The sequence below is a fragment of the Narcine bancroftii genome, chromosome 3 (assembly GCF_036971445.1).
Source record: "Narcine bancroftii isolate sNarBan1 chromosome 3, sNarBan1.hap1, whole genome shotgun sequence".
In the NCBI taxonomy this organism is placed as follows: domain Eukaryota; kingdom Metazoa; phylum Chordata; class Chondrichthyes; order Torpediniformes; family Narcinidae; genus Narcine; species Narcine bancroftii.
The window spans coordinates 88,421,122-88,433,642 of record NC_091471.1 but is presented as its reverse complement, the minus strand read 5'-3'; the positions used below and the strand labels follow the sequence as shown (position 1 = coordinate 88,433,642).

At 36.9% G+C, this 12,521-nt stretch overlaps 1 protein-coding gene across 4 annotated transcripts in view; it reads right to left on the bottom strand.

Moving 5' to 3' along the window:
* rgs7bpa (regulator of G protein signaling 7 binding protein a) overlaps positions 1–12,521 on the bottom strand; it is a 98,830-nt gene that overhangs the window by 73,600 nt on the left and 12,709 nt on the right. For all 4 annotated transcript variants that reach the window (XM_069924500.1, XM_069924498.1, XM_069924496.1 and 1 more), the window contains one exon: positions 12,262–12,428. In XM_069924500.1, coding sequence (XP_069780601.1) covers positions 12,262–12,428 — 167 coding nt within the window. The remainder of the gene's footprint in view (positions 1–12,261; positions 12,429–12,521) is intronic.

Genomic DNA, 12,521 nt, shown 5'->3' with positions numbered 1-12,521 from the left:
TCACCACACAGAGTCACTCCAATACTGTCTTCCTTCAGATGGCTGCTGCTCAAAGAGCTGTTTCTTTTAAAATGCCTGATGATCACAAAGTGTGCTATTCCTTTAAATGCTTCACTTACACGTCTCTCCACACCTGTACCTGAATAAAAGCAACAAATGTTCCTTCGCTTCCTCCAGAGGATAAACCTTGGGCACAGTCTGCACCTGATTATTGCCAACTCATTTCTCTCCATGGTTGTGAATGGTCGCATCTTATACTAGTCCACAATTTGTTAACTCAAACTGACTGATACTAAAATGAAATACCTAAAAAACTGCACTAGGCTGTCCATGTTCCTGCAGTCTGTTATTATCCTCTTCATTTTTTATTATATTCTGATTTATGTGTCTTGTTAAAATTTTGAAATTATCCTCTGCACACTCAAACTAAGCCATTAAAGCATGACAAAAAGGGGAAGAGCTCAACAATTACCTTGGGGATATCACTGCATTCTGCTCTCCCATCTAAAAGACAATTGTGCAACACCACATAAATCACTAAGTACCTTTGCCTAACTTCCAGAGGTTATAGCATATAAAAATAAAATATGTCATTGTCGAGGCTAAAAAAATTGCATATATCATAATTCAATGTGTGTTAAGCTGTTACCTGTGGCAGACACTTCTCTCTTTCCTTTGTGGACAGACATATAAAAGTATCAGTAGTCTAGGGGTGACTCTGTGCAACTATGAAATTGATTTTGTACATATTTGAATTATGGAAGAAGGAATTCAAATAGTAATGTTTTTGATTCAGCTTTTTCTATTTTATCATTTTATTTTATTTTCTTGAGGGTGGAGGGGTACAAATGCACAATTCCCCATTTTTTCACTATTTTATTTAAAATTTTCCATCCATGTAATTATAATTCTACAGAGTCAATACTTAATTAAATTTAAAAATTACAGTGATATGGTATAAATCTCTTCCCCTTGCCTGCCCTCCCCTCCCTCTTACCCCCTCCCACTATAAAAGTTACAATAATAACAGATACAATATATAGTTATATAAAAGAAATATATATTAAAAAAAAGAAAGAAGAGTATAAAGATAATATTGATCTAGATTGCACAAAGGATTACTTCACATACTGGGATCCTACAATAATCATACTAAATGACTTTAGGGAAGAAGATTATTACGTCTTGAGAGGCTGGAAAATATATATTTTTAACATATTTAACCCTAAACTTTGCATATATGGGCTCCAAATTTGTACAAAAGTTGAATATTTATTTCTCAAATTAGATGCAATTTTCTCCAAAGCTATAAAACTTTGAATTTCTGAATGCCATCTTTCCCTACCAAATATGCATCTGTTTCCAAGTCACTGCAATACACTTCCTCGCCACCATTAAAGCTATTTTGATAAATTTAACTTCATAAAATGCTAGTTTTAATTCAGGTCTTGTTCCTTCTATATTCCTCAACAAAAATAAATCTGGATTTTGTGAAATATCAATAGCAATAATCTGTTCTAAAAAATTTCCTAAATCCATCCAAAAATTTCTAACTTTAGAACATGACCAAGTAGAATGCAAAAAGCTCCCTATTTCTTCACCACATCTAAAATATTTATGTGATAAATCCAATTTAATTTGGTGCAACTTTTGCATTGTTAAATATAATTGATATAAAAAATTATATTGACCTAAACTGTATCTAACATTTATAATATTTATCATACATCTTGACAGAGATCTGCCCATCTATTCCCATCAACTGTAATAATTAAATCAGCCTCCCATTCCCATTAGATTTATGAACTCCCTGTTTAATAGTGTATCCTTGTAATAAAAGATATATTGCAGAAATAAATTTCTAAGTATAATCTCTCCTAATAAAAACCTCCAACAAGCCAATAAGTACATGGTTAGACCTAATTTTTCCCACAAATATCCCCTCAATTGAAGATGTTTTGATCTATTTGACTTAACCAGAGACATCTTTGTGTAAATTATATTTAAATTTTGAAGAATACGGTCAGATTTCAGGTTACTAGGTAAATTGAGATAAAAAGTGAAGTTATGCCTCTTACACAAGGAGATTATACGCTTTGATAAAGAAATACCCAATTTAAATGGCCAAAGGAGGTGATTAAATATTTAGGGATTTGGATAGATAATAATTTAAATAATTTATACAAATTGAATTATTTGCCATTGTTTTAAAAAGTTTAAGAATATTTTGCCAATAACATTAGTAGGTAGGGTAAATTATATTAATATGTCTTTCCGTGAATACAATATCTTTTTCAAACTTTATCCATATTGTTACCACAAAAGTTCTTTCAATAATTACATAAACATACACAAAAAATTTTTTGGAAAGGTAAAATGTCAAGAATATCTATAGAAAAATTAACGTGGGAATACGAATTGGGAGGTTTGCAACTTCCTAACTTTAAGAATTATTATCAAGTAGCTCAATTGACATTTCTTACTTCTTTATTTCAGGGATCAGGAAAACCCTTTACTTAAACATTTGATTGCCATTTGGAACAAGATAAATAATGAAATAGGAACAAAAGGAAGTATATCACCTGGAACACCTTTGATTTAAAACAATCTTACACCTTTTACTAAAGATAACCAATTTTAAAATATCTAGTTTCATAATGGTATTAAAAAATATAGAAGATTATTATGAATAAGGTCAATTGATGTCATTTCAATAGTTAAGAAATAAATTTGGAATTACTCGAATTTTGGTATTCTTCATGCATTATCCCGGATAATTTCAAAAGCTGAGCAAGTGTGGAATTGCATCAGTTGCTTAAGATCGTGGATGAACTAAAAAAAATGACCCAAATATTCATAAAATAAATCTCAGTGCTCACAGATAATTAAATAAAAGTTGATGTAAACTAATGTTTAAAATATTTTACCATGTGATGAGTATCTAAACTTTGCAACTCTCTGTTTAATCAATGTTCACTTACAAGGGTTGGTTAGTGAAGTAGTTAGCACAACTTTTTCACAGAGCTAGTGACCCAGATTCAAATCTGGCGCTGTCTACACGGGTTTCCTCGGAGTGCTCAGGTTTTCTCACACCCTTCAAAATATACCAGGGTCACAGGTTAATTGGGTTATTTGGACAGCTCAGGGCTTGTGGGGCTGAAGACCTGTTATCATGCTGTATGTCTAAATTAAAAAATTAAAATCTAAAATGAAAAATTAAAAAAAACATTTAGAGAATATTAGTTTCTTCATGCTATATGTAAAGGAATAAAAATTGCAAAGCTTTTCCAAAATATTATTAAACCAATTGTGATTTTTGCAGAAATATTCTCACCTTTAAAAAAAAATTCCTTGAACCTATAATTAGCACGTACAAGGGAATTACTTGCACAATGGATTAAACATATTTTGGGGTTTGAATTTGCCTTCCAAAGATGTGCATGAGTATTTAGAAGTAGAATTATCAGATATTTGTTTTTTTCTGATGAAAATAATGCTCCAAATTCTTCCCTCGTGTTAAGTAACATAACTGTAGCATACAGACACATTAACCCTGCTGTTCAGTGGCCACACATTCAGCAGTCAAGTTCAAGTCCAAGTTTATTGTCATCTGATTGTATACACACACACACAAAATATATACACATACACACAAACCAACAAACTAACATATCTTCAGACTACAGTCCACACACACAGTACACCCTACAAAGGACATATATATATATAAAACAATCCCAAAATAATTTACGTGCAGGAAGAAGCTGTTTCCCAGCATGGCAGCCCTGGTCTTTTATACTCCTGTACCTCCTCGTTTAAGCTGATGTATCAAAGATTCTGCAGTCTGGATGGTACTGGTCTTCAATGATTCTGTAAGTACTGCTCCCATAGATATTGTTGATAGAGGGAAGAGATATCCCAATGATCATCACAGCAGTTTTAATCTCTCTACATACTGACTTCTGACCTGATGATTTGCAGCTACCATACCTCACCATGATGCAGCTAGCCAAGACACTCTGTATTGTGCTCTTGTAGAATATTGTTGTGATGGTGGCCAGTAGCCTTCTCCTCCTCAACCTCTTTAGGAAGTGCCTCCCTGACTAATGGGGAAGTTGTGTGGGTCCAGGATAGATCGTCTTTTGACACCAAGGAACTTTGTGCTCCCCACTCTCTCTACTAAGTAGTCATTGATATGCAGTGGGGAATAGTCTTCCATCCTCCTGATGTCCACAACCATCTCCATAGTTTTGTCCACATTGAGACTCAGGTTGTTGCTTTTGCACCACGTTATAAGCTAATCAACCTCCTCTTTATAAGCTGACTCATCATTGTTGCCGATGAGACCAACTACCATTGTGTTATCCGCATAGTTGATAATTCTGTTGTAGTTGAACCTGGCTATATAATAAGTTAGCACCATGAACAGTAGTGGGCTGAGCACGCAGTAATGAGGTGCACCAGTGCTCATTGTGATGGGGCTTGAGGTTGTGCTGCCAACCCAAACAGACTGTAGTCTTTCAATCAAAAAGTCCAGCATTCAGTTGCAGAAAAGGGTATTGAGTCCTAGCGAGGACATTTTATTAGCCAGACTCTGAAGTACGATTGTGTTGAATGCCAAGCTGAAGTCAATGAACAACAGCCTGGCATATAAGGCATTATTCTCTCAGAGGGTTCTCTAGGAGGGTTGGAACAGAGTGATCAGGGCTATTGTATCGATCATGGATCGGTTTGGTCAATAGGCAAACTGGAATGTGTCCAGTGTCGCTGGTAGGTGTGCTTTGAGGTTAGAATAATACAACATAGATTCAGTTCCTTAGGCCCAACATGCCCATGCTGATCAAGTATCTGTGTATACCAATCCAATTTGCCATCAATTTGTCCTTAATCTATTATGTCTTGGTGATTCAAATGTTTCTCCAGATGCTTCACAAATGTGAGAGTACATGGCTACACCACTTCCTCAGGTAGTGTGTTCCATATTGCAAACACCCTGCAGGTAAAATAAAACTTCCTTAGATCCTCTCTAAACCTCTTATTCCTCACCTTAAACCTATGCCCTCTAACCTTAGACATCTCATCTGTGAATAAAAGTTTGTTACAATCTACCCTATCCATAGTTTTTTAAATGTTCTATCCCTTTAGCAGTTTCCCTCTCAACATTCTTAACTGCAAGGAAAATAAACTCAGGCAACTTCTGGAACATCTCATTTGCATCCTCTCCTGGTCAATCACATCCCTTCTATAGTCTTCCAACCAGAACCGTGCATAATAGGGATGGCGTAGCAGTTAGAGCAATGCTGTTACAGCGCCAGCAATTGGGACTGTGAGTTTCAGGATTTCAGACGATTCGTTTCTGCTTCTGAGTCTATATTATATTTTAGAAGTGATATGGCCTTCTTATTGGTCAGAAATGGCAGCAAAGCTGGCCCATGAAGTTGGTATGGGATGGAGTTAAGAACACTCAGGGTCACCAACTCTTCACTAGAACTGATTTTGATGATCAATGACATCTACTGCCTGACATAATTAGTATTTTCCGCTTTTATTTTGGATTTGCAGTGTTTGCATTGTTTTGTTCTCATAATTTTTCCAACTAAAATCTAATTTCTGAATTACTCCTTGTCATTATCATCATCATGTCTTTGTATTGAAATGAGTTGCAAGAACTAGGGTCTATGATCTAATTTAACAGTCTTAGATCTTAAACTTGTACAAAAAATAGTCAATTCAATAATTTATTTTAAAAAAATCAGTAAAGTAAAAATGCTGTCTGTAAGGAGTTTGTTTGTCCTCCCCATGTTTGTGTGTGTGTGTGGGGGGGGGGGGGGGAGTCCAGTTTCCTCCCACCTTTTGAACTGTACTGGGGTTCCAGCACAGAACCACTTTTTTGGGACACAGGGCAGAATGAGGAGAAGGAAAGACGTGGCCTTCTCAGAAAGCTGAGGGATCAGATAACCAAGCTGGTCAATGAGAAATATCAAGCCGAAGGACCAGGATTTACATAGTAAGAACTTTAATAACTGTCACAATAATCTGTGACTAATACATTTTCTTTTTTTAAATATTTTTATTGAATTTTATATAATAGTACAACTAATACATTTTAAAATTCCATATTTTACCAACACACAGTGTTGGACCTGGAACTGCTGAAAACAATATGTTCACATTATTCACTAAAAAACACTAAAGTATTAAAAACATAAGAAAAATAATAAAATGTTATTTCATTTTTAACACATTAATCTTTTACCAATTAATTAAAGGCATAAATATACAGTAACATTAATAAAAACAAACAAAAAACTTTGCTGAATGAAGGTTGATGATCTCATGGAAAAGAATGGGGGCATACAAAATGTGACAGCTATGTCTCATGTAACACTGAGTGTACCAAACTCTCCCGATTAGAAAGCCATGAAATGTCTAAACAAGTCCTAGCCTGAATGATGTCCTGGAGCCTCCATGTGGATGCAATCATGAAGAAGGCTCTAGTGGCTATACTTTGGGAGGTATTTGAGGAGATTTGGTATGTCACCGAAGACTCTCAAAAACTTCTGTACCATGAAAAGAATTCTGGCTGGTGGCATCACTGACTGGTACTGAGGTGCCAACGCTCAGGACAAAAAAACTCCAGAGGGTTATTAACTCACCCTGCAACATCATGGACACCAGACTCCATCAAGGACATCTATAAGAGGTGATGCCTTAAGAAAGCAGCCTCTATCCTGAAGGACCCCCACCAGCTAGGACATGCCCTCTTCACTCTGCTACCATTGAGAATAAGGTATAGGAGCCTGAAGACTCAGCGACACAAGGACAGCTTCTTTCCAGCTGTTATCAGATTGCTGAATGATCAATGAACCAAAGATGCTGCCTTGCTTTGACTTTTGGTGCTCTATTTTATTTATTTTTGTAAGGTGTTTATATGATTGTTTACATTATGATGTTGCTGCAAAACAAGGAATTTCGTGATTTGTTCTTCACAATAAATCCTGATTCTGACAAATGACAAGTTTATTGACCTTCATGTTATGCACACATTGGCTGGTTAGCAGCACATTTTGGCCTAATTTCTCTCAATGTGAATTTGAAAATGATGTTCATAGGTTCTTTTCATTTGGCACAAATAACTTCAACAACCTGTTAAAAGTTTAAAGTTTGGCATGATCCATACTATTCATGCTTTAGATATTATTCAGGAACATATTTGTCCCTCAATAACAGGATAAGCTCGCATAAAAAAGGAACAAACAAAGCAAATCAGTGTGGGTCAGCCATGACCGCAAGTCTTTATCCCCAAAGAGGAGGCAATCATGACCATTAGTGCAAAGGCCTTATCTGAGGCCAAGTTAGCAGTACAACTGAACTGACAGAAGAAGGAATTTCCATAGCTAAATCCTTTTCTAACATTCCCTTCTTCCTCATTCCATAATATTTTTAATTTAAATATTGCAGAGTATTCCACCCTTCAATAATTATATCCTCTAGCCTTTCTCTTCTGAAATAAATGAGAAAGTGATGGAAGAGCCAACCATCATAGCCACCAGTTCAGCTACAGAAACTGTAAAATAGAGGATGGTGAGAGGCACAAATGGCACATGGTGTTTGCAATCAGGGCAGGGGCTCGAGCAGCATAGGCATTCAGTAGACAATGTTCTGCTATAGGAAAGTCCAATAGACATCAGGCAGACAAGCTTCATAAGAAGAATGATGAACAGGCGCAATTAAATGTTTATTGGATTGACAACCTTGTAAAAATTCTGTATATTCCAGATGCAGGAAAGAGAATGTCACCCAATTTGAACAGTCCTTGGCAGAGAGTTTAGAGCCCATAGTGTCTGAAAACGGGAAATTCAATGAGCATATTTGTGGATCTGATCAGGAACTTCCATGGGGAACTTACCAACTAGTCTTCTCAGTGTGTCTTAGCTTCCACTGCAGCACCAGCAGAAGTCAATTTATAAAGTAACTGCTTCATCATGGAAGAATTTATAAAGCATATGTACAAATCTCTATGTTGTATAAGACTGAAAATTAATTATATCACGATGGCAACAATAATAGATTCAAAGTCATGAATTTTGATTCAAAAAAAAATTTAGCAACTCCATTTAATGACAACAATTTCTGGTTTCTATATTTTTTTTTAAATAAAGCTATCCCTTTTCTCGAATTTTGGAAAGAAAAAATAAGCCTTGCACTCATGTAACAAATTTCACTATCAGAGCTTCCATATATTTAGTGTTTTCACTACTGTAATCTTGGGAACGCCATGGGCAATTTGCACACATCAAGTTCATACAAATTATTAACGTTATAATCTGACTTAGATTGTGAGAAAAATGAACCGAACACAAAGGAAGGCTCTCCCATTCTTCAGAACAATGCCATAGAGTATTTTCATTCACTTGGGGAAACAAATATGGTTACTGTTCTGTGCAGAATCCAAATAGCCTTCTTGTGAGTTCAACTTGCCCTCAGTACTGCCTTGGTCTAGACTTCTGAACTCAGAGTTTTTAAGTGATGTACTTTCAGAAGTAACAGTAAAATATTTATCAAATTTTTAATGCAGATAAATAAACAAATTTTCCACCAAAGGCAATTTACAAAGAATTGTGAGTTGAATGTTTTTTTTTGATAGTAACAAATGAGACTGGGTATAGAAGAATTCTTCAACAGGAAGTGGCAAGGGTTTATGTTTACTGGAATAAGGGATCTTAGGTTGACAACACAAATGAAAGCTCAACAAACATTGGCAATCCTCTGTCAATTTCTGCTGTCTTGAACAGTGAATGTTGATGGATATTTAATGGCTAAGATGTAGTTTCTTTCTATACATATAAATATTAATTTTCCTAGTATATAGGAAAATTAGGTTTTAGTTAACAAAAGTTTAATTACCTGATTAATTCTAAATTAGATAATCAGGAACTTCCATGGGGAACTTACCAACTACACTTGATTCTTCATTTCAAAATTCTCACTCTTTGCACATCGCTTCTCAGGATCACTTCAACTTGTTCATGTCCAGATTCAAGCTCAGGCTTTCCATTTTTCTATTTTTTTCCTTTGCTTGGATTTTCCTTAAATGCTAGCGCCTTTATCTTTTGCAGGACTCCACTTTTTTTAAAAAAAAACAATACCTTACCTAATTAGCTGCTGTCCATTTTTGTTTGCAATTAATTTTTGCTGTGATATAAGGTGAGTCAAGAGTACATGGGCACACTTCAAGATTTTTTTCTTTCATTGTAAATCAACTGAAAAAAATAAGAGATGTTCTATAAAACAGTCATCACCAGTCATTATTAACCTCTGTACCTCCCTCTGTGACCACAAGAAATGCTATCTCTGGCAACATTCTCCCCTTTCTATATCTCACTATCTCCATCTCAGGAGACAAACTCTCTACAGATATTTTCTCCAAACCTACCACCCCTCATAGTTACCTTGACTACACCTCTTCACACCCTGACCCCTCTAAGGATTTTATTCCTATCTCTCAATATCTCCACCTCCTTCTCATCTGCTCTCAGGTTGAGGTTTTCCATTCCAGAACATTCAAGATGTCGTCCTTCTTCAAAAAACATGGTTTCCCTTCTATTTCCATCAATTCAGCCCTTACCCACATCCTCCACCTCCCTGGCTCCCTCAGCCCCAAGACACAACAAACACAGGATTCCTCACCCTCAGCTACCACCCCACCAGCCACCGCATCCAACAAATTACCCACAAATTTCCACTGTCTGCAATGTGATCCCCACTGCTTTCCACAGGAACCCTCCCTCTGCGATTCTATTGTCCACTCATCACCTACTCCTATGATTGCCAGAAATGCAACACGTGTTTATGCCTCTTCTCTCACCATCATTTTGGGCCCCAAGCAGTTCTTCCAAGTGAAGTAATCCCGCTTGTGAATCTGCAGGGTCATCGGTGCTTCTCTTATGGCCTCTATAATCAGAGAGACTAGATACAAATTAGGAAACCGTTTCATTGAGCACTTTTACTTTGTTCACTGCAATAACAGAAATCTCCCGGAGGCCAACTTTTCTAAATTACACACACCACTCCCACATCAACATATCTATCCATGGTCTCAAGCACTGTCAAACTGAAGCTACCAGCAAATTGGAGGAACAACACCTAATATTCAATTTGGATACTCCAACCAGAGAGTGTTAGCATCGACCTCCAGCTTCCATTAACCCCCTCCCCTGAGCCTCTCTCTTTTTCCCTATCCTTTTGTCTCCTTTCCTTCAGCTCCCCACCCCTTTCCATTTTCATTCAGAGAGCTACTCCTCTCCTAACACTTTTCTGCTTTTTACTCTTCCATTCTCCACCTATATCCACCTATGATCTCTTACCTGTACTACTCCCTTACCCCTTCCTCCTTCCTCTTCTTGTTATTTTCTTCGCTGCTGATATGATTAACATTATAAAAACAAGCAGCTGGAGGAATGCAGCAGATCAAGGAGCGTATGTGGGGTGGGGAGGGGGGGGGGGAAGGAATTGTCAAGGTTTTCAACCAAGACCATGCATCAGCCCTGATGTAGTATCTCTTCCTAAATCATGCACATTTCTTCCACAGATAAAGCTCAATTTATTGAATCACTCCAGTTGTTTATTTTATTGCTCCAGATTCCAGTGTCTACAGTTCCTTGATTTGAAATAAGATGAGAATGTATTGTCACATACATAAGTACAATGTACAGGTGCCCTGAAATTATTACTTGTCACAGCCAAACAGGTACATAAGATACACCAAATACAATAGTTTAAACTACCACAATATGCCAATACAGAAAAAGGAATAATCAGTTTGAAGGATACTTATCTAATAAGTATGATAGATAAATATTAGGATTTGCAGTTAGTGCAAGAAAATAAGAGATGTTTCAGTAGTGTGTACAGGGATTTTGGTGGTCCTGTTTCTGTTTACGGCTGCTGTCACATGGGGGCTCAAGAATCTGCCAGAAAGTCTCAGTGTAAAGAGATTGTGATCAGGGGGATCTTTTATGAAGTTAGCTGCCCTCTTGAGAAGTTTTCAACAGATGGGAAGCCAGAGCCTATGATGGAATTCACTACGTTTGCCACTTTCTGTGGACTTCTGTGCTACTGAGCATTCAAGTTTACAAACCAGGCCTTGATACAACATGTCAGTATATTTTATCCACAGTACACCTGAGACCCATAGATGTTTGACAGAGTATTCAATCATGCCAAATATCTTCTGTCTACTTAGAAAGTACAGACATTGGTATGTCTTCTTCATAGCTATATTAATGTGCTGGCTCCTGGAGAGGTCCTCTCATATGTGGAGTCTCAGGAACTTATCATGATTAATACAAATACACAGATTTCCTTGAACTCAATAGGTCTAAATAATAATGCTTTTATATAAAAAAAACAACTTTTAAATGTCATTGTTGTCCTCTTTTTAGAAAAAAAATCATGGAGACATTTTCCCTATTTTTAGAAGCTAGCAACTCCTTGCATCCCATTATATATTGGAAACGTGCCTACTTGGAAAGTGAGAACCAAAGCAGTGACGTCAAGACTGAGGGAAGAGGGTCAATGCTGCTGCTCTGGACCCTGTCAACTCAGTGCTCCTTCACAAATCATTTCAAGTGCAGTCCACAAACTTACAAATGTCTTTTATCCTCGGTTATTCAGGGTTTTAATATCCATTGGGGCCAGTAGAACAAACAACTGAAATCCTCGTTTAACATTACAAATAAAGGCCTCTAAGTATTAGCAGTCCAATTGAGCTCCCTTATTGAGACCGGCACAGAATGGGAGCAGAATTCAAATATCTATGAGCACAAAGTGCCTTTACCACTTATTTTTATCATCTTACTCAGTTCTCATGCTGCGAAAATGTCATATTTGTGAGACCCTTAGGTTCTGTTGGAGAGCAATGCGCACCTCCAACGAGTGATCAGCCAAAGTGGGGTCAACTTCTCCAAAGGAGAAACTGCTGTTAGAAAAGGGGGCAGTTACTGAATGTACTGAGTGAAACAACGGTGAATAATGGGAACACTCGAAGGCTTTGAGTGCAATCGCCTTATATTCAGTAATAGAGACATTAAAAAATTGACCCTCTCGATTCGCTCGTGGGTTAATGAGGAGTCGTTTTTGGAAATAACCGCATCCCCTGTCTGCAAATTTGCTCAAAATTCGGCATTATTTTATTTTGCAAATGCGACTTCAGTTTAATGTCAAAGCCTCGTATTTATCGAAGTTGCAGAGTTCACTTACCCAGAGATTGCGGAGAGTTTTTGATGTGCACTTTGTGCCATCTCACAACCTTTGGTCCGCGTCTTCTGCATTTCGGATCGCAGGGAGGGACAGTCCACGGAGGCATCTCCGATAGAAATGACCAGTTCGCGGTAAAGAGCGACTTGGGTGTTAAAATCTTGCACCATCTGAAAAAATAAAGAACGCTGGTCACCGCCTTAAGGAGTTTATCATAGTTTCTAATTAAAAAAAAGCAACAATGGAATGGAGTGAGAAAAATA